This window comes from Bombus fervidus, chromosome 8 (genome assembly GCF_041682495.2).
Source record: "Bombus fervidus isolate BK054 chromosome 8, iyBomFerv1, whole genome shotgun sequence".
Taxonomy (NCBI): Eukaryota; Metazoa; Arthropoda; class Insecta; order Hymenoptera; family Apidae; genus Bombus; species Bombus fervidus.
Genome location: NC_091524.1, coordinates 6,358,767 through 6,381,564, shown reverse-complemented (window position 1 = coordinate 6,381,564; position 22,798 = coordinate 6,358,767). Strand labels below are relative to the sequence as shown.

At 34.2% G+C, this 22,798-nt stretch overlaps 3 protein-coding genes across 3 annotated transcripts; 1 reads left to right on the top strand and 2 right to left on the bottom strand.

Annotated features, from left to right (window-relative positions):
* Positions 1–68: 68 nt before the first annotated feature.
* On the bottom strand, positions 69–2,835 carry LOC139989710 (sensory neuron membrane protein 2; the record flags this gene model as incomplete). Its single annotated transcript, XM_072008223.1, has 6 exons — positions 69–606; positions 666–837; positions 1,107–1,318; positions 1,566–1,850; positions 2,091–2,292; positions 2,669–2,835. Coding segments are annotated over 6 exons (1,335 nt in total), but the record flags the coding sequence as incomplete, so codon positions are not given.
* Positions 2,836–4,602: 1,767 nt separating this feature from the next.
* On the top strand, positions 4,603–16,868 carry LOC139989613 (uncharacterized). The gene is made up of 6 exons (XM_072008040.1): positions 4,603–5,000; positions 5,888–6,043; positions 11,911–12,152; positions 12,305–12,594; positions 12,682–12,970; positions 13,682–16,868. Exons 1-6 carry the CDS (start codon positions 4,860–4,862, stop codon positions 13,959–13,961), a joined length of 1,398 nt encoding a protein of 465 aa, XP_071864141.1. The 5' UTR covers positions 4,603–4,859; the 3' UTR covers positions 13,962–16,868.
* Positions 16,869–17,062: 194 nt separating this feature from the next.
* On the bottom strand, positions 17,063–22,171 carry Cpr19 (cuticular protein 19). The gene is made up of 3 exons (XM_072008041.1): positions 22,032–22,171; positions 21,233–21,496; positions 17,063–20,650 (listed from the first exon to the last, which is right to left on the bottom strand). Exons 1-3 carry the CDS (start codon positions 22,044–22,046, stop codon positions 20,219–20,221), a joined length of 711 nt encoding a protein of 236 aa, XP_071864142.1. The 5' UTR covers positions 22,047–22,171; the 3' UTR covers positions 17,063–20,218.
* Positions 22,172–22,798: the final 627 nt, after the last annotated feature.

Below are 22,798 nucleotides of genomic sequence, written 5' to 3'. Positions count from 1 at the left end.
TTTTAGCCTCTAAGATTCCCGAATATTATTCCATTATATTTTTACTCTTGTTTATTATACTTTCATTCTTAAAGAAAACGAACAAATACATACATAACATAATAAACTCAGTTTTTAGTAAAGTTCTTTTCTTATTATCATTCGTGAAATACTCTGGTGCCAACTTCGAAATCGAAAAATCTATCACATTCGGTATTCATAATAAATATAATATAATATAAGTATAATATTCATAATAAATTCATAATAAATGATATGTCTTGAGAATTGAACCGTATAATTTTAATCAATTGCATTTCATAAGTGAAATCATATGTTTAGTAAACAAGATGAAATGATAGGAACTGTCTTGAAGGATCTTACATTTTCGCACCACATAAGCGGAAAATATCCCTCGCTGACATTTGAAAGCAATTCTACCGACTGTTTTTCCAAATATAGATTTATTTGTGTCCTTTTCTGTCCAGAAAGAGGCGTTCCAGTATATGGTTCGATAATGATGTAAGTTTCATGCAGGCTTTCATCAGGGTTTAAACCACGTGCGTACTTTAACAGCTGTGGGTCACCGTGTAAAAAGTGTGGCTCTGATAAGATTACCGGCAGTTTCTGTAATAATATTAAATCTTGAATTAAAGGAAGATATTTCTATTTTGTTATAATGTTACCTGACATTCCGAGACATCGATTAAGCCTTGTGGTAAACATTTTGGTACTTTATTTTCTAGTAAACAATAACACTGCGACTTGTTTAGAAACCATGTCCTTTCCTTCATGGCGAATCGTGAGCCAATTAAACCTTGTACCGAAACTTCATCTTTATAATCCGCTTCGATAGTTCTACACATATATCTTGATAACTGATACGGTATATTAATTCGAATGAAGTTATTTTTATTTAACATTTATTTTGCTAGTGTAATGAAGTAACAACAAATTTCAAGATAAACGATTTAAATAATAATTATTTCTTTATTCTCAAGATTTCTTTCTTCTTGATATCAGATACAAAAAATACATGGTTTAAACATTTTGTAAGAAATAATATTTCGTATTACATGAAAATGTACATAAAATTTTTAGTAAAATTTTAAAAAGTAATTTCGTACCTGCATAAATCTGGTATAAACGTTGAAACATAAGGCAATGGTTTTACTAATGGTGCCCAAATGATTGAGTCAGTTCCTCTTACTGTATTACAATCTTCAGAGTTCCACATTGTTTGTATTCTTTTTCCCATATAAGATGTAATATCTCCTAATCTCGTTATATCATTAACACCTCTGTTAACAGAAAATGGTCCACGAAAAGTAGCGTTCATCTACCAATTGGGAAAATTAGTATTATTTATATTACGCATTTAATTAAATATTACTATGAATATTTTTCGAACACCTTAGAAACATGAAACATTTTGTTAGCTGGTACGAAAATATCTGAATAATTCCTGCATTGTTTGACATTATTGTCTAAATTTGAAAATAGAAAAAGTTGGAAACTTATTGTTAAAATATGTTAAGAATTTTTAATAAGAATTTTTATGACAAAGTATTAAAAATACAAAAATATGTTGCATGTTTTGTTTTTTTACAAACAATTTTTACCCTCTGAAAGATACTGAGTAGATAAACATCTTGCTTGTTGGTTTCTCTCAACACAAGTGGTGGATTACTGCCCAATGTTTTGCATATCAGATCCAATTCAGGGAATTTTCTTAAATTGCACGAAACTTTAATTCCATTGAAAAGCAGATCGTTAGGATTAGCTTTTAGAAAAATGGTACTACGGTTTGGAAATAGTTTCGGTATGTTATTACCATATTTTTGCATAAATTCAGGAGGTAAGCCAGAGAGCTATGCAAACATAATTAATTAAAATTATACATACCGTTTACAGTTAAGGGTAATTAAATAATTAAGTATGCGGAAGGATAAAGGGTTTAAATAAATCGTATGGACAATATTTTACATACTAGATTACTATAGATATTCTGTGTTAATATAATAATATTAAACCATTGAATAATTATGTAATCGATCATTGTCGAACTAAGAAGTTATTTTTTAAATTAAAAGAGAAGATGTTTAAAAAACAGTTATAGAGCTTTCATCTTCATGTGCAATTATACTTGCCATCGATATGGTACCAATGTATGCAGGATTTAATATAGTGATTTTGTCATGTTTAGATAATTTCACACTCAAGTCTTTGTTAAAACTGTACGTAGACTTTGTTGTATATGTAATTTCATCCATCGTATCGTCCACGTCTATAATTTGTTTCTCGAGTATTTCACTAAATGTATTATAATATATACGTTAAAAGACGAATTAACAAGGATTGATAAATGTTTAAAAACTTATTAAGTCCAAATATTTATGGTATATATGTATTCAAATAATTAACTAAAATTCAACGATAAGCACATTTTTTAAAATATTACTTGTCTAATATATTCCAAGATATAATATCTTTGCGAGACTATAATGTTTCTTAATTACATACACTAATTAGCAAACATAAATTAGAAATATATGACATGATAAAATAACGTATTCGAAACAATATGTTAAAAATGATACAATTGCATTGCTAGAAAAATATAAATTTCATTAAAATTTAATATACGAGACGTACAACGTAAGTACTTTCGTTCAATTTAATCTCTTACTCGTAAGTAAATGGACCAACTTCATTGAAATATGGATTACTTCCACTCATCACTTCATCGGGATTGGTAACATTGAAGAAATAACACGTAAAAGTTAAATATATAGGTGACATCCATACTTTGTATATTTCCGAACCTTCACGCAATGGTAAAACCTGTAAATTGTTATTTTACATGAGTAAATTCTGTGTAACCTATACGCATTATACACATTTTTAATTTGAGCGAATTATATCATATCTTAAGAGAGTAATGTTTGAACTTTTATTATACTGAATTCAAATGTGTCATCGTTTTAAAAGGATGATTGAAAGGTAATTTTATTATAATTTGCAACTTTTCCAACGGTGTTCATACTATTCAATTTTCATTCAAACGAAAAACCATTTTTTGTAAAATACGAAAATTTATTTTACATAGTAAATTCAATCTTCAAAAAAGAAAAAGAAAAAAAGAAAAATAACATTATCTCGAAAGAAACATTATACAAAAATTTAAATATCTACATTTAGATTAAGATATTGATATAATGTATGGTTTTATAACAAAGAAGAAGTTAATATTCTAATATCATGAATATAAATATTTAAATTAATATAACAGTGTATCCTACCTCGATTATTTTACTAATCGATTTGTTCGAGAATATCTCGGTTTGAGACACGTATAAACCAAAAATAATCCATATAATTCCACAGCCGTAATAACACCACATTTTATAAAAATTGCTGCGAACTTTTTCTTTATAGTTATCAGTTTGTGTAATATTAGGAGACATAATGCCCGTATTTTATTTCTGTATATGTATATTCTAATATTTATTTCAGTGTTCCCAATGTTGTGCACAAACCAAATCTCTTTACAGAAATTAGTAGGAAAACTCTCATATATTCGGTTTTTATACTGAACTTTGCAATGCTTGCAGCTTTCGTTATTAATAAATAATACATTCGTGCAATTATGGAATATGAATTCATGTTACGAACATAAACGATTACATAAATTATTTATATATCAGCTACTAACATCTCAAATCAATATTCTTGTTTTAGATTATTTTATACTTATGATCAATATGTTATATGTACTCATTTTTTAGTAATATTATTTTTAAAATTATGTACAAATACTTTTTAAATAGGCATTGTTTAATATGTCTTTATATAAAAAAAAGTATTTGTGTAAATAAAAGTATATTAGTAAAAAATAATTGATTACATGAATTAATCATAGTAATATTATGAATCATTTGACAACATGGAATTTATACATAGAGACAAGATAAACTATATCGTGTGCGTAATTATATATATAGAAAATATCAAATTACATACAGAACGGTTAATTAGCAGTTTTCAATTCATAGTTAAAAATATTCGGATGAAAATATCTTTTCTACGATTAGAAACTTTATTTTCTCACTTAGCAATTACATTACTATTTTATCTATTTTAGTAGAAACATTTGTAAAAGCTTTAAATGATATTTCGCTAAAATGAAGTACTATTTTATTCATTTTTAAGTATATTATGTGTATATGTGTATCAGTTTTAGTCCAAGCAATTACGTCTCATTCAATAAATAAAAGACTTTCTAACAGTAACTTACTACAATATCATTGAACCATGATAGTAGATTTAATTTTGTATTAAATACCAAATAAAAATTTATAATATTAAGTTGTAAATATTTTTTCTGCATTTTAGAGTACTCTCTATAGAATCACTCCATAATTTTCAGTCATTATATATAATTGGTAACAAAAATATAAAATAAACAATCGAATTTTTTAATTTTTAAAATTTTAGTCAAATAATTTATTTAAAAACTTTTGCTGCTCTCGTTGCTGTATTTACCTGTTTTACCATCATACGCAACCCTTTGTTGTTACCTCCTCCACCCACCAGATGGTTAAGCGTCGGGCAATGTGGGGTCTGGCATTCTGCACGCTGAACAACAGTGAAACGGGAAGAAAGAAATGGTGGCGTTACTTTAATTTTGTTAGAAACTTCTAGTTTTTTAATATTTAAAAATTTAACCAGCTTTCATTTCTCGATACGTTTACGAATAATAATTCTGTGCCACTTTCTCGCTAACCTTCGTTGTCTCGAAAAAGTGCGTGGAAATACACCTCACAGACATTATAACCTAACAATTATTCAGCGTTTGTGTTTAATCGTGAATCGTAAGAATGGCAATGAACGAAGATTTCAGTTTCACTGAATTGTGTAGATTATGTTCATTGAAGAGCAATCACCAGCTTCAAATTTTCGACAAAGAAGGCGAACAGAGACAATTACTTTTTAAAATACGTTCCTGCATTCCTGCTGTAGTAAGTAATATTTCTCGTTGTATTTGTAAAATTAGTTAACATTTACTGTCTTTACTGTTAAATTTAACTAATATTTGTCTCTTTGGTAAACATTATGTTACAACATCGTGTTAGGACAAGTGCGTATAGGATATTGGAAATGGGGAACTGTAGAAACGTGCTATAATACGTTTTATCAGTGCTCTAATTAGAAGTTTATGTCGTAAAAATATTGAATGAAATAGGAAGCAAAAGTGTTCACAAAATAATACGAAATTTCATTGATTATTTTGGAAAGAAGAATCGCAAACTAATTTTTAAATGGTCCGTCATAATAATTCTGTTTTTCAGTTTACAAATACAGAAATTTTCAACAATTACAACTTAGGCTACGTATCGATTTAATGATTTTACATTTTGACATTTATAATTATTACACGATGTTTTCTTACATATAATAATCAATATAAGCCACTTTTTAGGTTATTGTGATATTTCTTAATTGTAATACTAATTAATACAATTAAGAAGTAAAAGTTGATTATTTACAAAAAAGAGAGATATATAGTAACTCCGAAAACCTTTCAACAATTTAAAATTATTATTTATTTAAAAAATGTTAATTATGACAAGTCAAACATGTTAGCTTATATATGCTTAAATTAGGTACTCATACGCTTTATAATATTTTGTTAAAGAAATTTAAATATACTGTTGTAATTTTATTTCCTGAATTTCACTTCAGTTAACTGAAGTGAAAATTACAACAGTATATTTAAATTTCTTTAACAAAATATTATAAAGCGTATGGATATCTAATTCAAACATATGTGATCTAACATGTTTATACATATATTGGAAGTTATATTTTCTACAAACAAAATATTCAACCAATAATATTATCACAGATAACGAAAGAGGACGCATTGCCCAAAAATATTTGTCAGAGATGCGTATACAAATTGGATATGTTTTACGAGTTTCGGGTGAGCTGCATGACGACCGATACAGTATTAAAAAATTACGCGGACAGTTTGAAGCACCTCGCTGCATCGGTAAACCAGGTAAGTCTAAATATTTAAATTAATTTATAATTCATTTAATTAACTATTAATAATTTAAGTAATTCGTGAATGAAAAGCTACAAATAAAATTTCTCTCATTATGTAATGTGAGAAAAGCATGAACGAACTTTAATTCTAATTTTGTTGAAATAATTTTTATTTTACATAAATCAGATTATTTAATATATGCATAAATGAGTTAAGCTAAACATGGGTGTTAATTCTTTACATACGAAATTTTTATTTTGATTTATAATGTTAGAAGCTAAGTAAATATAAATTTAGAATATAATATTTATTATAGAAATATTATTGCAAACAAATTTAGAAATATGCAGTATAATTATTTAAATTTTTATATAATAATTTAGATATTTTATAAAATGAATAATAAATATAAGGTTTTTATATTACATAGAAAATGAATAGATAATAATCTATGTATGCTTTTATTTGTTTTACTGACATGTATTTATGTGTTTTACTGACAAAGGTTCAACAGGAATCTAAATTTATTTTATACATAAATTTATGGATGCATATAATAGTGCATGACTCAAAATAATAACCAAAAATGTTCTCAAAAATTAATTTCTCCAAAAACATTCACCAATTTCTTAAAAGTTATAAATTAAAACACATGTTACAGTTCCTTCAATATCTTTAATACCGAAACAATATTTATACATCCCATTATTATTTTCACATCATGCAACGACCAATGCTTATTATTATCTACGACATTAAATGTATGAAAAATGTATATTCTGCTCGTGTGAATGGAACGTCTGTATTATTCACTTAAACACAAGAAGTCTGGTTAAAAGTATATTTATAACGTTACCACTAAATATAGCAACAAACGAGCAACTCGTAGGAATACTTGTTTATGGGGCACCAGTTTATTTGCTCTTAATTGATTTCATGAGACACATCAGGCGCGTTTAATATCCTCGCGAGAGCACGTGGTTTACGACTGGGAGCAAGTGCCTTACAAATGGAGGAGACAGCGCGCTTAATAAAGGTAGATTAAAGGTCTGACATAAAGCTCACGGTATCTCGTGGAGGCAACGAGTAAGAGAAAAGATGGAGAGAGAGCAAGAATTTTTTCCAGGGCAACATTGGAAAATTTATCGTTGTACGAGCCGGACACGAATAGCCAGAAGGAATCAGGCTATCCCCGTACGATGGGGGTCGTACGTATTCTAGGAAGTACCAGAGACTCTTTACAAGCTCGTAAACTCGGGTGGCAATTTCCGACATGACGCGTTAAAGTGACTTTATGCGTCGAATGGGTGGCCGACACGAGTTCCACATTTCGAGCGGCGTAAAAAGCCCTTTACGCGACACGCGCTCGCGTTCTACCACCTCTGCCCAGTGTTGTCTCCCGTTCCACCTTCTTTCGTGCCGATTTCGCCTCTGTACTATGCTCGATAAGCGTACGAACGCGCGCGCGAGAAGAGACCACAGCAGATGAAGAGGGTGAGAGAGGGCCATGCGAAACCGTGCAACCGACTAAAAGGAAGGAGAGGGAACGAGGGGCGTCGCTGATCGGTAGCTCGAGGTCCTTGATTCTCTCTCTGTTCCTCCTTCGCACCCCTTGCTTACCGAACGAAGCATGATCCCAATAATTCCACCCTCACACACGCGACTCCTCGTGCAGAGAACCTAGCTGGAGGGGATAATATACAGATAAGCAGACACGGATGAACAGATAGGGCAAAAGAGAGACAGATCACGCGACCAGTCGGGATAGAGGGTTTGTAAAAGGCACGCATGTGTGTGCCTGTATGTGTATACGTGTGTGCAACCGTCGCGGCGCTATTGATCGACTCTCCATGGCTAGGCTGCGTCGCGCACAGAAAGCGAAAGTCAGTTCTCCTTTTCTTCGACGTCTCGCCTAGTTCCTTCTTTCTCACTCTTTTCCGTTCACGGGTACGACGTCTCCGTTCCCTTCTCTCCTTTACCTTCGTCTTCTTTTCTACCCTTCCCCTGTCCTTCTTTCACCAGCTCCCCTCTATCTCTATTCCACTACGCGTCTCGTCGCTCCCCAATCCAAGATTGTTCGATCCCCTTCCCTTGCTAGTTGGCCCGTTGGATCTCCTTGTCCCGGGCACAGGTGCAACGAGGAGCAGACCTGTACACCTCTGAAAACCTGTTTCGAGGTCTGGAATACCCCGTCGTAAACGGCCGACGAAGTCTCGTTACCCGGTTGATCGTTGATGCGGTCAACCGAGGAGAGCTAGGGAGCAACGAAAGCAGAGGAAGCGAACGGTACTTGGATACTACTAGGTGGCTGCTCGCGTTTATGTATCGTGTTTAGTTTCGCCTAATCGCGCATATCTGCCATCCAATGATACGTCAGTCCTTCTAGTCTCTCTCTGTCTCCTTATCTGTCTGTTTCTATTTGACTTTGTCCTCTCCTACTCTCTTTCAGTCGCTCGCTTAGTCAATGTCAGTGTCAAGGTCAGCGGGCCGACGCACTGCAGAGCGCCGCCGCCGACGCCGCCGTCGACTGGTGCTACGCTACTCTCTTCCGTCATTGTGTGTATCCGGCAAGCGAGTGACTCGGTAGTCTGTGTATACGACACAAGGTATACACGAAGGTCTCTTCGCGCGCATACTTGCCTCTCTAGGGCGTCCCTGCCTTTCTCTTTCTCTTTCCCTTCTTTCTTTCTCTCGTTCTCGCTCTCCGAATCTCCCCTTCTTTTTCGCTCTGTTTCTTTCTCTCTCTTTGTCTCTCTCTCTCTCTCTCTCTCTCGCGTGTTCTCGTCGTCGCGCCAGCCACGATGCATTCCGCGGGGATCTCCACTCGATATCGTTGCACCGCGCCGTCTCGTCCGCATATCGCTTCTCCCGTGCCTATTCTTCTTTCCCTTCTACCGGTTCAGTATCGCTCGGTGCTTGTTCCCGCACCTAGTCGCGCCAATTTCGCTTGCTCACCGGGACGCGCTTAGTCTCAGCGATCGAATAGAACCGTTTATACCAAGTTCGCGCATACTTGGCTCCATAACCCGAGTGTCGCCGTTCCATTTCCCTCCGTCTCTTCCTCCTCGTTTTGTCTTCGTCCGATCGGTGCACCCTGTGTGGTCTTGCTCTCCACAGCACATCGCCACGGTGCATTCCGTGGAGACCTCCACTCGATATCGTTACGCCGCGCTGCATCCGTGTGTCACCGGCTATCTCATCTCTCCCTTTCTCTCCCCCCCTCTCTCACACACACACACACACACACAAACATACACATTCTGTCCCTCTTTCTCTCCGGTTTTTTCTTTAGTCGTCTTCGTTTCCCTCGTTCCCTCTGAATATAGCTCGTTCTTTCTCTAGTCGACTGGTCGTTGCTCTCTTTCCTTCTTACCCTCTGTTCTCCTTTCCTCCCTCTCTCTCGCTAGAGGGCTATCCCCTCTGCTTCGACCAGACGTTTTTTCGTCTCTTTGTCCTTGCATCCTCCCGCGCCGGGAATCGGCGGCTAGCTCCGCGGGACACACTCTGGTTGCCCCGTAAAACGCGAGATTCTTTCGTGGCGTCGCGAAAAGAAGGAACGCGCGTGGTCATAGAGTTTCCGTTGTTCTTTTCATCGTCATTGTCGCGTTAAAAATTCTTTGTTATCGGAGTCTAAGGCTAGCGTGTTCTGGTCTCTACCAGCCACCTCCGGTCTGGACGACGAGCCTCGTGGTCGCTCAATTTTTTTCACCCAGTTCGGAAACTCCCAGCAGAACGGGCGGCATGACGACGCGTGATGGACACTGATGTGATGTGCCGTTGAGTTGCTCGCCTTGTGACGGTGTCAGTGATATCTTTCCTCGAGGACATCCGACCCAGTGAGTCGATTGGGACCGTGCGGTTTTCCTCGACCTCTGCAGGGGAACAAAGTGTGTGTAGGTACGTGAGCCGGGAGATCGGCCCGATAGCGTTTGCTCGTCTTTTGTGGGAACCTTCGTGTCTGCCTTTCTGTAAGCTAACTTCTTTCTCCGTCTCTCTTTTTCTTTCTTTCTTTCCCTTCTTTCGTCTTCCCGGTCGTTCTTCCCTCACTCTCGTTTCCTGTCTCTCTCGTTTCGGTCATCGTTCTTTCCCGGAGGACCTTGACGGAGCAGGCTACGCGAACAGATCTTTTCGGTTCCTTCGAAAGTCCCTGTCTTTTATGTATTCGATGTCGTCTCTGGGGGATACAGGCTTCTGTGATGCTTCTCGGCGATACGACCATTCTCTCCAGCTTGTTCCGATACCTTCTTGTCGCGAACCAACGTCACGTGGACGAAATTTTGATTTCTCGACAGCTTTTTTTATAGTATATTAGAGTTTTCCCCGGTTTTTATCCAATTTCTTAATCATCAGCAATTTATACTAAATATTCAATGTTTTTGTATTCCTACGAGTAGCTTTTAGAGATTATTGTACGATTTTCACTTTTTAATCAGCTTGTTGAATATCTACAATTTTTTCTTAGAATTCCTTTTACAAAATGTTTCAATTTTTGGATCAAGATCGATCTCAATAATTATTTCGGATAATTTTTGAACATTATTATGTAACTTGAATTTTCTTATCAGTTCGAAGAATATTTTTGAACTTTGTCTGTAAAATTCTCCTTAAAAAATTTTTGCTTTTGAAAAACTTAATGCTTCGTTATTAGGAGAATTTCATCAATTATCATAAACAATTAGTGTCGTTTTAGAGGAAATTACATGACTAATTTTTCCATCTTTTTTTTTTTTTTTTACTTGAAAAATATTCTTCCGAAGTTTTCATTTCTGGAAAGCGTTAATTACGTTTCACATCAGTTCACAAGGAATCGAATACGTTCCATTTAGCTGAAGAATTATTTGAAACTCAGTTTCTGGTAAATATCGATTATCGTTAATAGATATTTGGCACCGAGTGCGGCTTCGTGCATGCTCCGCTCAGCTCAGTTTCCGTGATTAATCGTTTTCCCATATCGGTTTCGAAGCTGTTACGCTTTTGTGCTCGAATTGATAGAAATGTCGCAAAATGCTGTTCATTCCTACAGATTTCCTTCAATTTTACAATCAAATAAACGCATTGTGTCGATAATTGTATTTTGCAAATATATTTTACTAATACAATGACTATTATGCCAAACATTGTAACAAGTATCAGTTATTGAAAATCGTAATACATTTGTCCATTTTCTCCATTTACGTAGTTTCTCCGGCGTTTATGATGAATTTAACTACAATCTCGTTTTTTATGATTTTACATAATCTTATATTTTATGATTGTTTTAATACGAATCGAGTTTATTAACCTAATTAATCTGGTATTTTTATACAACCAAGATATCTCTGGAAGCATGATCCTCATGTTGCTCAACTAAATTGATAATTCGTGATAGCAACATATCTGAGAAAGTCCAGTTCGAAATTTAAAATAAATCGATCTCTTTGCATCAGTTCTTTTTAATCTCTTTAAGTTTTTAACAAGAAGCCTTATATATCTTATCTTGTAGCCGGTATGATAGTTAATGATCCTTTTATCACGTAGCCACCATAACGGGATCTACAAGTCGTAGAAATATTTAAAAAATAAAAATTTTATAAACTTAAGAAGTTACTATTGTCGGTTATACTGTTAATTGTTGAAAAAATAGTTCAATTATATACATATGCCTGTTAAGAGCTACTAATATGCAGAATACCTGATAGTGGGCATTTTTCAAATTATCACAAAAGTAAAAACTGCTAAGATCAGTTAATCTCTTATCATCTACGAATTAACATTTAATGCTGGGTTTCAATGACTAATCAAAGAAAAATTTTGATGGAAACTTAAGAAGGCGCCATCCTTCTCAAAAACGACTTATGCTGGTATAAAACATAATGCAATAATAAAAAAACAATTAATAGGGCACTGATAAGGACAAGATGTCTAATGGTAGCCAGCAACAACAGCGATCGGCTTATGTGGAAGCGCATGCTGTGGCTCATGCTGCAGTACAGCAACACATGGCACAACAAGCCGCCCAAGCGAGGCTTGCTGGCCCTGGTCCACCTGCGACACCTCAGACACCTAATCCAACCTTTACCTTACCCGACGATGGTTTGGGTTATGACGACGGTGTACGCGTACTCCGTTCCATCGGGACATGGTAAGTTTTCTTTTTATGCTAGTGTCAAATCTTACAAGAAATGAGATTGTTATGCTATTCGTTGGGATGATTTTTTTTTATAATAAGAGGCGCAGTAATTATTGTCTGTCAGAATAGAAATGTTAAAACATTGATTGAAAAATTCGAAATAGGTCTCCAGATTACTCAGCAGCAATGCGCCCTGGTGGTGTAATGCCTCCGTTTCCTGGTGCAATGGATCAGCAGTTTGGGAGCAGGGCCCCTACAGTAAATCAGCCATTAAGAACTACGAACAATGTAACGTCTCGTCCGGGATTTGCATCAAAGGCCACAAATACAGGTGAACCGGCGACAAAGGCGTTCGCCTGTACCGTTTGTGGCAAAGGTCTTGCTCGTAAGGACAAACTCGTTATTCACATGCGTATTCATACAGGGGAGAAGCCGTATTCCTGCGAAGTTTGTGGTAAGTGTGTCTAAACTGTTGCTTTGCATTGTACGATAATTCATGTATTTGTTTGAGTTTAACTGATGTTATGGCTTTTGCTTCTAGGTAAAGCATTTGCCCGCAGAGATAAACTAGTTATTCACATGAACAAGTTGAGACATAGACCGGGAGTGGCGCCACTTTCTACACCTACAGCTCCGAATTCGGATCAACAGCAGCAACAACAGCAGCAACAGCAACAAGCTCAGCAACAACAGCAACAGGCACAACAATCGCAGCAGCAACAATCTCGGCAGGATACTATACACAAGTTGAAAGAAGAACCAGTTAGTTGGGCGTGTGAATTATGCGGTCGAGCATTAGCCACAAGAGAGGAGTGGATGCAGCATGCTCGGTAATTTCTGTTTATATCTACATCTGTAGTAGTAAATATTTAAAATTTTATTCTAAAATAATATTTTCACTTGGAAAGAAGATAAGAGAAATAATATTTATTAATAGAAGATACTTTTATTAAATACAATATTCATTAGCGTATAAGAAATTTCGAAAAATTTTTGTACGCAATTATTATAATAGCTTCAATATAGAAATTCATGGAATATATAAGTAATATAATTATATTATTTAGCAATATTTAATTCTCGATATGTTGGGAAAAATGTTGCAAATAATTGAAAAGAAAATAGAAAGGACATATTTCTAACTGTTAGTAATGAACATATTTATCTCAAAATATATACATCATTAAAATTTTCAGTGACTTATAAGTTACTAAGAAAAAACAATTTTCAAATTACGATTAAGTTTTGAAGTATTAATATTAGCTTATAATATAATTTGTAAATGTACACTTGATTTTGTGGGTATATGATGATATGACAAAAATATTTATCTAACTATTCATTCATTTTATTATAATTTAATAGTAGAAGTAGATACGTTTGTCTCTATTATATAGTTGCAGAGATACACATATATGAAAACGATACACAATAATAATAATTGTGAATATAGTAAAACCTCTATTAATATCATTCTTTATGACATTGATACTAATTGTTTGATAATTTATTGTTGTATAATTGAACATCTTCTGTTACAGTTCTCACTTGGAAGCATCGGCTCCGCCACAACATGCAGCACCGTATTTCCCGGGATCTACAGCTCCTCCGCAGGCGTACGCATCTGAGAGGCATTTCTGTCTTATGTGCCGTACAGATTTTACAGATAAGGCTGAATTTATGTTCCACGTACGTTCCCATTTCGAACCTCACGCGCAGCAAACGCCATCTCAGCATTCGAGTGGTAAACAAGGAAGCGATCCTGCAACGGCCGAATTGATCGCGCGTGGTCTGGTCGATCCTTCAGGATTATGCAGCTAGAATTATCCTTCCTGTCATTATGCGCCATCGATTCGTGTCTTACCATAGTACAAGTTCTCTACTCCATTTTGACCAGAACTTCTGCATAGGATGTCATGCGTATTGTGATTGTAATGAATATGTACTGATTTATAACGGGAGATACACAGTAGTATATTTCTCTATAAATATTAACGGATACACAAAGTTTATCGTTTGTTTCACGCTGCAACGAAAACTAAATACAGCTTTTAAAAATTGTTGAACGAATTCTTTGAATATCGTATAATTCGTTCGTCCGATAGTTGATCACAAGTTAATAAACATAAAGTGCATTGCTTTCAGGAAATAACAGAAAACAATATTTTTTGCATTGCACATATCACCGCAATTAAAGATCTCGAATTAACATAGGAGTACTACTGTGTATCCCGAATATTATATATAATAAATTGGGACATACGTTATATTCGTCAGGTATTTAGGTATTGACGCGATACTGATTTATATGGTAAGAGATTATACTATTGCGCCAATATTTAAGTATGATTACTTAATAATATACGTTCCTACATAGCTAGCTTCCCGCTATCTTTAGCCATTAGCAGTATCTGCCATATAATGTACAGGTTTGTTCTCAATGCTATTATAGTTCTTTTTACACATTTTACGATCAACGACTTATTTTATATGTTTCACAATCTGGAGGTTTTATTGTTTCGAAGTAATTCTTTTTTTTTAAATAATATTCTTTTTAAATAGAAATTTTTTATCTAGTTTAAAGATCATTTATTTGACTATTTGTTAAGATTATATTCTAATTATATGACTATTTTTATTCTTTTTTAAATGAAACTCAATGATCTTCCAAAGGCGATATATTATTAGCCACATTATCGATTTATAATACCAAACGTGTAGTTTTTATTGTTGTGTAGCGTAAGTGTTGACACAAAAAAATATTACCGAATATGACAAAACATCCTCAGATGTTTATATTTTATAATCTATTCTAGATCAAGATTTTTTTGACTGTTTGCTTAAAAACTTGTTTATTGTTACGATTATCCTTGGTACCTGAAGTATGAATATGTACTTAACCAGGGAAGACATGTAATGTAAGGGTTTACATTACATATATGACAGATTTCCGTTTTATTACAGTTAATGAGGACATGAAAGAACGAAAGTGTACTTATAAGTACGTGTACTTATAATCTTGAGTATCTAATGCCTTTTAATCTTTCAACATTCTTTTATTGCATTTTATCGATTTCCAATCCAATTTTAATTAAACCTCGTAGGCACTTTTTTTATTATTCAATGTAAAAATTAGCAGCAATATCGTTTCACAATATTAGTTCGTCGAGTGCCCGCGAGAGACATGCATTGTGAACAAACTATCTCTTCCAATAACTTCATAGGATTCGCTTCTACAGCGCTTTCTTCCTCTCGTCTTTAGAATAGAACATTATATAGTCAGCGCGAGAACATAATGTTGCTAAAACTGCCGTGCCTCCTGCCTCACGTACGACTCATTTCCGGCTTATTTTCGATCCAAATTACTTCCAGGATAACGGTGCCTAAAATGGTATACTTCAAAAAGAAAGAAAAAGAAAAAAAGCTATACCTACCGTTAGGTATATATTTTGTATAATTCTAACTAGTGCAATATAGTTAATGTTAATCGTATCGACAATAGTTGCGATTGTTACGAAGAAAAGGAAGGACAAAGACGAAAAATGAAGACAAAATGTGAATGAAAAGACAGAGAAGGAGGTTTTGCGAGTAATTTTGATAGAAAACGTTCGTTGACATTCGCGCGATAAATATGCATAAACAATAACCGTTTATAGCTGTTTAATTAGTAACGATGTAAAGGAAATGGAGAAAAATAAGACAAAAGATGCCGGCCTTTCTTCTAATGCAGTTAACGAGAAACATCTTTTACATAGTTTGTATGAATTTAGAATAGTTGGAACGATGAGCAAGAAAGTTACTCGCTCTATGGTTCACTCTTAACTGGCACGCAAGCGCTGATTTTCATCGTCGTTGAAAATTTGATACAAAGACGAACGATTCGTGTAAGCGGATTTCCACTTTTCCCATGTCCGTCTATTGTGTCTGATGTCACAATGAGTCAGTGATAGAAAATCGAAGAATTAAAAGGAGGTGATTAAAGGGATTAAAAGGAGCGATTAAACGGAGTGTAACAACGACCAACATGAAGATGCAAATATGAAAACTAATTTACGGTCTTGATTTTTACGAACGAAGAGTACCAGAAATCAGCATGACGTAGTTCGAAAAATTATGCCTGCCATTTGCACGCCGTCGATGAAAATGTAAATTTGTAGAGATTGCAATAATATGTCTATCGAGGATCTAACGCAATTCAGCGTTCCTTCTAAAGTTTTTCTTTTTCTTGTTTCGAGGAGAATTGCATGCGGAAATGAAACGTTTATGCGACGTAAAGCGTAATGATTTATAATCGTGGTACTTTGTACGATCGAAAGTGGGATATTATATTTAATAGACGTATAGTGCCTTTTCTCTGGGATTTATCCGATTTCGTTTTGATCATTTGAAATTGAAACGTGTTAAGGAGGCACATTGGCATATGAATTTTTAAATAAGTATAAGTTTAATATAGATAAGATGAGAGTTGTTCTTCTCGTTCTTTTATTTTTTTTTTTTTTTTATATATATATATATATATTTCCTCTTTTATTACTATTATTTTCTATCTCTTTATGTTGTGAGGAGTGAATGATTGATGCCACTGCCTCTAGCAGCTGTTTTTAGATTACTTTTATACTGTTGATGTCAAGCGCAGCTAATCAGAGTCAGTATATTACTGCCATAATCATAAAACGAAATGTATAACCAATATACCTTTATAAATAAAAGACAACTGAAAAAGTAAAACATTGCCTTTCGCATTACTGAAATATATTCGAATGATTTTGAATTAATATTGTTGAAACGTGTAATGTAATACATGGCATAGTAGTTTTCCTATCTTGTTTATTTTGTATAGCGTAAGAATTTTAAAAACATTACTCATATTATAAATATTCAACAATTTTTTTTCGTTTCATTAAATTAATCGAGCTTCAGAAATTGATATTTGTTATAAATAAGCTATTTGATAACTAGATTGAAGATGTTTATGTATTTATAGGAAATATAAATCTCCAAAAATTTACAAGACGCGCATGGTATACAAACATTTTCAAAATAAATCACTTATTATGATATTCAGAAAGTAAGGCAAATTTCTTATACAAGTTGTCTCCATAAAAATACCTACGAGTTTAAATAAAAATTCAGTATACGAGCGACTAATTTCTCTACATTGAAACATACTAAAAGTTTAAAAGCTTGTCATAATTCTATCTATCAACTTATGAATGTAAAAAAAGAAAAAAAAAATGGATAAAGTGACCAAATGTAACACGGATGCAGGGCATTCAAGTGGCTCGACAAGTATATAACCGGTACTCGCATGCTGCATCCAGTGTGAACTGCACCCGTTTGGCCATAAATTAACTCCGTGATCGACTTTCTTAAAGGACATCGACGTGACACGAAACGTTACGGTATGCGTTTCTTTCGGTCCACTACTAAGGATATCGAGTTCCTGCTTCGATACAGCCGGTTTGCCTTGCCGCACCCGTATTACGAATACTGATAAACGGACGCCCTGTTCAACTACATTTTTATTTTCGTTCCAACTACACGGGTATTATTCGCGAGCCAGTATAATAAGATAATTGTCCCTTTGTCTAAGTTTTCTTTGTCTTTGCCTAACTCTCCTTCCGTTTCGAACTGGGCGTAGTTGACATGACGTGCCAGTTGCATTCGATGACGGATAGATGAGACAGCAAGAGTATGGCGTTTCAGGAGATGACTATTAAGAGACGAATATTGTACAAATCTCATGAGGTAAATTTGAACGGTTAGGGTCTAAATATGTTTTTTGGAATAAGTATTTCTAATTTTTGTTTCTATTTGTACATGTACTTAGGTACGTTCTATTCGAAATGCACACTATTTTACGTGCTTATATTTATTTTGCTTATAAGGTTTCATTTACGTGATACGCAACTATAATATTTCGATTGAATTTTAAATTATTAATTATTATTTAATAATATTTATCCGACATTTAATTGTCTTAATTGTTCATTTGTTCAACTACTGCCGTCTTTTATTAGAATTTCGCACATATTATTTCAGTATATTTTATTTATTACAATATTTTAATTATAACGAGCTGGAGATAATACCAGAAACGAAAAATATAGTAATAAAAGAACAATACAAATAAGACATTATAACGAGGAAATGAGATCATATACATTTTTATATCAGTTTATTTGATGCAGAAATTAGTTCGATCACTTCTATCCTATCTTAGTCTTCTATCCCAATTACAGAAATAGATATAATACAATATGGTAGGATATGAAGCATGATTGAAATTATTGTAACTTACTGAAACCTGTTTCAAGAGGCGATGCCTTACACGTTCAACCTATATTTACAGTAAGGTATGAATCACGCCTAAAAGATCACGTATCCTCCCTCATGGATCGTGGGATCCCTCATAGACCGTTGCAATAGCATGGGATACGTCAAAGGTTGTTCAATGAAAGTAACGTGACCCCAAAGTGCGCGGGATAGTGCTCGCATTTGCAAAGGGAATTGCTATGCGAAACGTAGGGCGTCGTCCAATCGAAACGATTAAGAAAATTTGATTCAATGTAGTTTGTAAAATGCTGAATAGTTTACATGATGCCGCTGCTAATTTCACGCGAACAGGTCCGATCTGTCGGAAATTCCTATCGACATTTCTTATTTAATGCTTCTCCTTTCTCTCCATTTAAATTCATTCCAGCACTTCAGTGAGAAATTTTAATTGGCACTCTTCGCCTTACGCTGCTGAAACGCTACTCAAACTTATCGTCTACATTTTCCCTCTAAAGTATAGAATTTATCATTTCTTCGCTTTTTTAGGAGTTCTTCTAGCAGCCATAATGAAATGACACATCGATACACGAAGCATACTTTCTCCATTTCATGGTACACTTTGCGAATGTTATGAGGAAAATGGAATGCTTCCTTGTAATTGGAAATTTTTATTCTGGCTAATAGAATATTTGCAGATATAAATTATCGAACTAAAAGAAACTTTAAGTGAAAGAAGTCGATAGAACTTTCCAACTAATCTAATCTATTCTATCGCGAATATTTGCCTGACACTATACCCATAATTAGCGATAATGTAAGTGGACGAAGGAATCCTCCCTAATTGGCAAAATAAATATTGCATTCGTTTCCTCAAGAATTTATATAGATTGTATGCAGTGTTTCAGAGGAAGTTCAACTTGTTTCGCGCGAGGTACCTTGTAGTAAGATCATGGACAAGGCTCTGGCTACCTACAATCTCCTAATTATAAATGCATGCTCGCGCATTTAATTTATCGTTTGTTAATTTCCGCCTATGATATTTACGGATAGTAGATTTCTTAGAATTTTTCGAAAATTTTGTGATACGCTTGGTTTAATAGATTTTAGATAAGCTATCATTGAAAAACATTATGTTAACTATTAAACTACGATATACAAAATAGAACGTGGAAATTCCTGAAAATGAAGCTCTCTAAATTCAGAATAAATGATATATGAGCAAATTAGCAAATATTCTAAGGTTAGTTCTACTCTAATAAATTACAAAAAGTACACAATATATTACACAATACACAGCGAAAATCTATATTATAATACACAGAAATCTCTTGCGTCATATAATTTCTATAATAGGATTCCAGAGACTTATTCACAAATTAATAGAATTATTCTAATTATTCTTTCCATTTTTCCTTTCCTCTTTAAGTACAATTTACGCGATACTCAATTTTATCCTAATTTATAAGTACATTCTATTCCTGAACCCAGTAAGTTTTAAATATTAACCATACACCTCAAAGAAAATCGACAAAATGATAGATGTATACAAACTAACACATAATAATCAATTAATCAATTCTCTCTCGAGTTTAAAATAGATCGTTAAAAAAAGACAATTTTCCTTAAAATTTTAATATGAACGAATTTCATCAGATGAAAGATCTTTATCTTTCTAAATTTGCCATATAAAATGACAACTTGCGCCTTCTTGTATATTACTCTATTCTTCCATATTATTGGCCAAATTTTACGAGTGACAAATTACAAATTAAAAGTTACTCCCATTCCTAGTTACCTTTTTCTTAACTTTTATTAAACGTGTAGGAGTAGCCATCTGGAGTCCTATTGAAGTTCAACTTTCCAGGTGGGTAAAACCTTCGAGGTGGTGGCGTCGTTATAGCGTTGTACTGTGGCAATGGTCTAGCCGGAGGTTGATACTGTGGCGGTGGGTTGTAGGAAGGAATGGATTGAATTTCAGGTGGTGGTTGAGGTCTGGGTTGGTATTGTGGTTGAGATTGATACACTGGTTGAGGTGGAAGGTGAGGTTGAGGTTGAGGTTGGGGCTGAGGCGCTGGTTGTGCTTCATAAACTGGTTGACTCTGACGTTGATACGATTGCAAGGATGGGTTGTATCGCGGTGGTTGATAATCGGGTGGGTTGTATTGCGGTAGAGGTACGTACTCTGGCTGAGGTGGAACTTGCGGGGGTGGAACGGGAATGCCGTCGCCTGTGGCCTGTTCAAATAAAAGAGGAAAAGTGAATCGGAATAATATTTAAATATTAAATAGTAAATATCAAAGTAACTATTGTAACGTTCACTATTTACTATTTAATGTCATAAACGAATCATTTCGCTAGTAACGAGGGAGTTTTGCTATATGAGTGTGATATTCAAATAGCTATTAATAAAGTAGATCATCGTGAGAAAAGTTATTCAAATTGTGTACTATTGTTAGAAGATGTTTTGTTTTAATTGTGCTTCAATAAATTATCATATCTTTGTAAAGAAGTATGTAAGAGTTCCTAAATGTACGGAGGGTGGACGATGAATTGTAGTAGCGGAGTAGTGAATAGATTTACGAAAAATATAGAAAGGAACAATTTTATTATTAATAACCATCAATCAATTAAAAAATTTCTTATACAATATTTGATTGCAAATTTCTATCTTACTAACTTCAAAATTTATGTAAATTTCCATATTACTGTAATAGCTTAGCTCTTGTCAATATTGATATTCTATTTTTCATATGTAATAAAAGAAACATGTGTTAAATAAAAAAAGAACTAGGATTTTCTGCCACATTCTAACGTACCTGAAAGCCATTTTTCCCAGCCGTATATGTCACTGTGCGCCTTTGACCCGTAGGATCGACGTAGGAGTAAGACCCACGGCGATTCCCGTAAACGTCGCTTTCCTCTTTGAATTCCACGCCATCCTCTTGTGAATAAGCGGCGCCAAAAGTTCCATCTCCAGCTAGATATCTTGCATCACTCAAAATTGCTGCCTGTTGAGGTGACTGGTATTGTCTATTCGTCGATTGACACGAAACCAATGCAACCGTGTAGAATAGTAACGTCTGGAAATTTATGTTCATGACTTTAGAAACGACAAAGTAAAGAAGAACAAGATATGTAATTATTGTTACAATGAATTATAAAGCTCGATTAATTTGTGGAACTTTGTATTCGATACTTTATTTTATTTTTTAAATTATACTAAATACATTATGTTTGCTACATGGTAGCAAGATGTCTAATATCCAGTTAATCAGTAGTATTTTAAGATAGGAGATAATTATAGAAACTTAAATAATAGATTTTAAATATTTAATAAAACAAAATGTTCATATGGAAATCATTTAATACAACGTTCTGTAGAACAAATAAGTATCTCCTAAAGAAAATTACTTATTCTTTGTATTTTCTTCGAATTAACGCTCGAAGAGATATAAATGAACTGCTACAAAAGCGGGGCGAGTTAAAAAAGTAAGAACGATGAAACGAGTGGTATTACAAGTACACCACAGATGCGACGAAGAAGTAGTGGATTTTGTTGGATTTTGACAATGCGTGGTGAAAAGTTTCGAAGTAAAACTGAAAGCGAGTACTTACGAATATCGCATACATAATGGAGAAATAACGACAACGGGGCGACGAGAAGTACAACAGTGCTCGAAGGACCGTCGAGAGGGGCGTTTTATACGGCAGATTGGATCACGTTGACCTGAAGAGTCCTTGATGGCCGCCCGCGCGCCTCAGCTACAGAATAATGCAGATTGCACTCTGATCTTCTACCACGCCTTTCCACCGCCACTCGGCTTTCCTCTTTCTAACTCGCTCTGACATTTCTTGAATCAGCATTTTCACTGTTACACTATAATATTCGATGTACAATAAATAATTGTAGTTATAGATCGTAGATTTGAGTGAAAATTGAATCGAGAATCTTGTTGCAGAAAAGTCTGATGTCCTGTGGATGTCCATTAATATTATAATTATTTTAAGCTTAAATGCAGCAATGTTTAAAAAGCAAAAAATTTTGAACACTGCTTCCGTTGTATTGGATAATGTACTTTGGTGAAGGAATTGCCTATTTCCATTGATGTTTAATTTACTATAATCAGTTATTATATTGTATTTTGTCTTTCGTTTTATAAATAAATCTTTTATCCATTTGCAATTTTTTTTTTTTGTTTTAATGATAAAATTTTCGTAATGCAACCAATTAGTAATGTAGAATATAAAATTCTAAGAATTTAAAACAAATTTGGAAATGGAAACTGCAAGATCATTAGCCCGGTTGATAAAAGATAGGTACACTAATTATCATTGTTCGTGTACATTGCTAGGACGACATTCGTATGTCCAGAGATGGGATA

Coding starts and splice junctions, on each gene's coding strand:
- LOC139989613 (XM_072008040.1), top strand. CDS start 4,860: ATGGCAATGAACGAAGATTTCAGTTTCACTGAATTGTGTAGATTATGT. Junction 6,044..11,910: donor TCGCTGCATCGGTAAACCAG/GTAAGTCTAAAT, acceptor AACAATTAATAG/GGCACTGATAAGGACAAGAT. Junction 12,595..12,681: donor GTATTCCTGCGAAGTTTGTG/GTAAGTGTGTCT, acceptor TTTTGCTTCTAG/GTAAAGCATTTGCCCGCAGA.
- Cpr19 (XM_072008041.1), bottom strand. Junction 20,651..21,232: donor CTGGGAAAAATGGCTTTCAG/GTACGTTAGAAT, acceptor TTATTTGAACAG/GCCACAGGCGACGGCATTCC.